The following is a 1,630-nucleotide window of genomic DNA, read 5'->3' as shown; positions in this document are numbered from 1 at the left end:
CCACCCAGCCCTGCCCACTATGGGAGGTCAGGAACCCCCCAGCCCTGCCACTATGGGAGGTCATGAACCCCATCCAGTCACCTTACTCAGAGTCCATTCCGACATATTACTGCAATTTTTGCGAATGGTCACATTTAACCAGTTAACTGCCGTAGTCTGGAAAAAAACATGGATTTAAAAATTTGGCCATAAAACTCATCCTTCAAATATCAATCGATTCAAATGACGTTCGTCTTGCCAAAAACTTTCAAAACCTGGGACTTTAAGGAGGACTTCGCTAAGTCCCAAGTTTGATAGGTTTTGACAAGACGAGAGCCATTTTAATCGATCAAACATTTGAAGGATAAGTTTTCTGGCCAAATTATTTATTACGTGTTTTCCTATCGTACAGCAGTTAACTGGTTAATTCAATCTCATACAAAGAGAGACAAGGCGTTAAATAAGCTTTCAAGAGACGATTTATTTCAAACAGGGGTCGTTGTTTTGTCATCAGTAACCGTAAGCGTATATACCTTATGCAACGCACTTATAGTCTCCACCAAACACTAATCCAGAACTTCTTTTGGCAATGGGTTCTTCAATTTCTTCCTCCTCATCTGGTACAAATTCACATCTCGATTCGGGTTGACAACTACAGTAACCGTTGACTGCATTCGCCCCCGAGCAAGCTTCGCCGATACGCCTTTGGTGGGGTTATGGAAGGGGAGCGGGGAGAGGGCAGAGGGGCAGGAGTGGAAGAGAAAAAAAATAATAAATACATTTTTAAAAAGACGGCAGCTGCTCCTGTTGACGTCACATTTTAACTCTCCGTATGGATCATTTTCATGGTTTTACCTGAATAGGAAAGAAAAGTGTGATCTCAAATAACAAGTTCCTATTTCATTGGAAGTGTAAAACCGCTCTTCCGGAGGACTGGATACACACCTTGTGTAGTTCATCTTCTGGTTTCTGAGTGATGGTATCCTATTTTCTGGCCTAAATTTATGCTGGTCCTCAATAAAGATAATCCATGCCCCCTCTTTCACGTCCTGTAATCCTAAGAATCTGCCTCTACATCCTGCTACTAGAGCCGTTATGCCATCTTTATGTAACCTATTCATTATTAGTATTCCAAAAGACTGATTGCATACACACTTCCAACGATTTAGGAACCAAAAGAGAAGAGGGTTTGATGTCACAACTTTTTTTTTTCTATTGCCATACCTACCCAACACAGACTTAATTTTTAAACGAAGACCCAAAACCAATGAGCTCATATTATTAGATTTATGTACATAATTTTGGGCAGCAAAACTACCTTTAAAAAACAGCATTGATGCAAATGTTGCTGCTTGAAGCTCGAAAAAATAAAAGTGTAGCATTATAATTATTATTATTATTATTATTATTATTATTATTATTATTATTATTATTATTATTATTATTATTATTATTATTATTATTAATATATTATTATTATTATTAATATTATTATTATCATTATCATCATCATCATCATCATCATCATCATCATCATCATCATCATCATCATAATCATCATCATCATCGTCGTCGTCGTCGTCATCATCATCATCATCATCATCATCACCATTAGTAGTAGTGGTAGTAGTCGTAGTATGAGTAGTAGTAG

The 1,630-nt window shown here is 37.2% G+C and overlaps 1 protein-coding gene across 1 annotated transcript in view; it reads right to left on the bottom strand.

Moving 5' to 3' along the window:
* Positions 1-440: 440 nt before the first annotated feature.
* Positions 441-1,630, bottom strand: part of LOC144958784 (uncharacterized) — a 4,971-nt gene continuing 3,781 nt past the window's right edge. Inside the window, exon 3 of the mRNA XM_078890988.1 lies at positions 441-682. Within this exon, the coding sequence (XP_078747114.1) occupies positions 514-682 (169 nt within the window). The 3' untranslated portion in view covers positions 441-513. The remainder of the gene's footprint in view (positions 683-1,630) is intronic.

Source organism: Berghia stephanieae, chromosome 13, assembly GCF_034508935.2.
Source record: "Berghia stephanieae isolate SIO BIC M18660-M18661 chromosome 13, UCSD_Bste_1.3, whole genome shotgun sequence".
Taxonomy (NCBI): Eukaryota; Metazoa; Mollusca; class Gastropoda; order Nudibranchia; family Aeolidiidae; genus Berghia; species Berghia stephanieae.
Note: the sequence above shows the minus strand (reverse complement) of the source record. Positions and strands in the feature narration are given on the sequence as shown.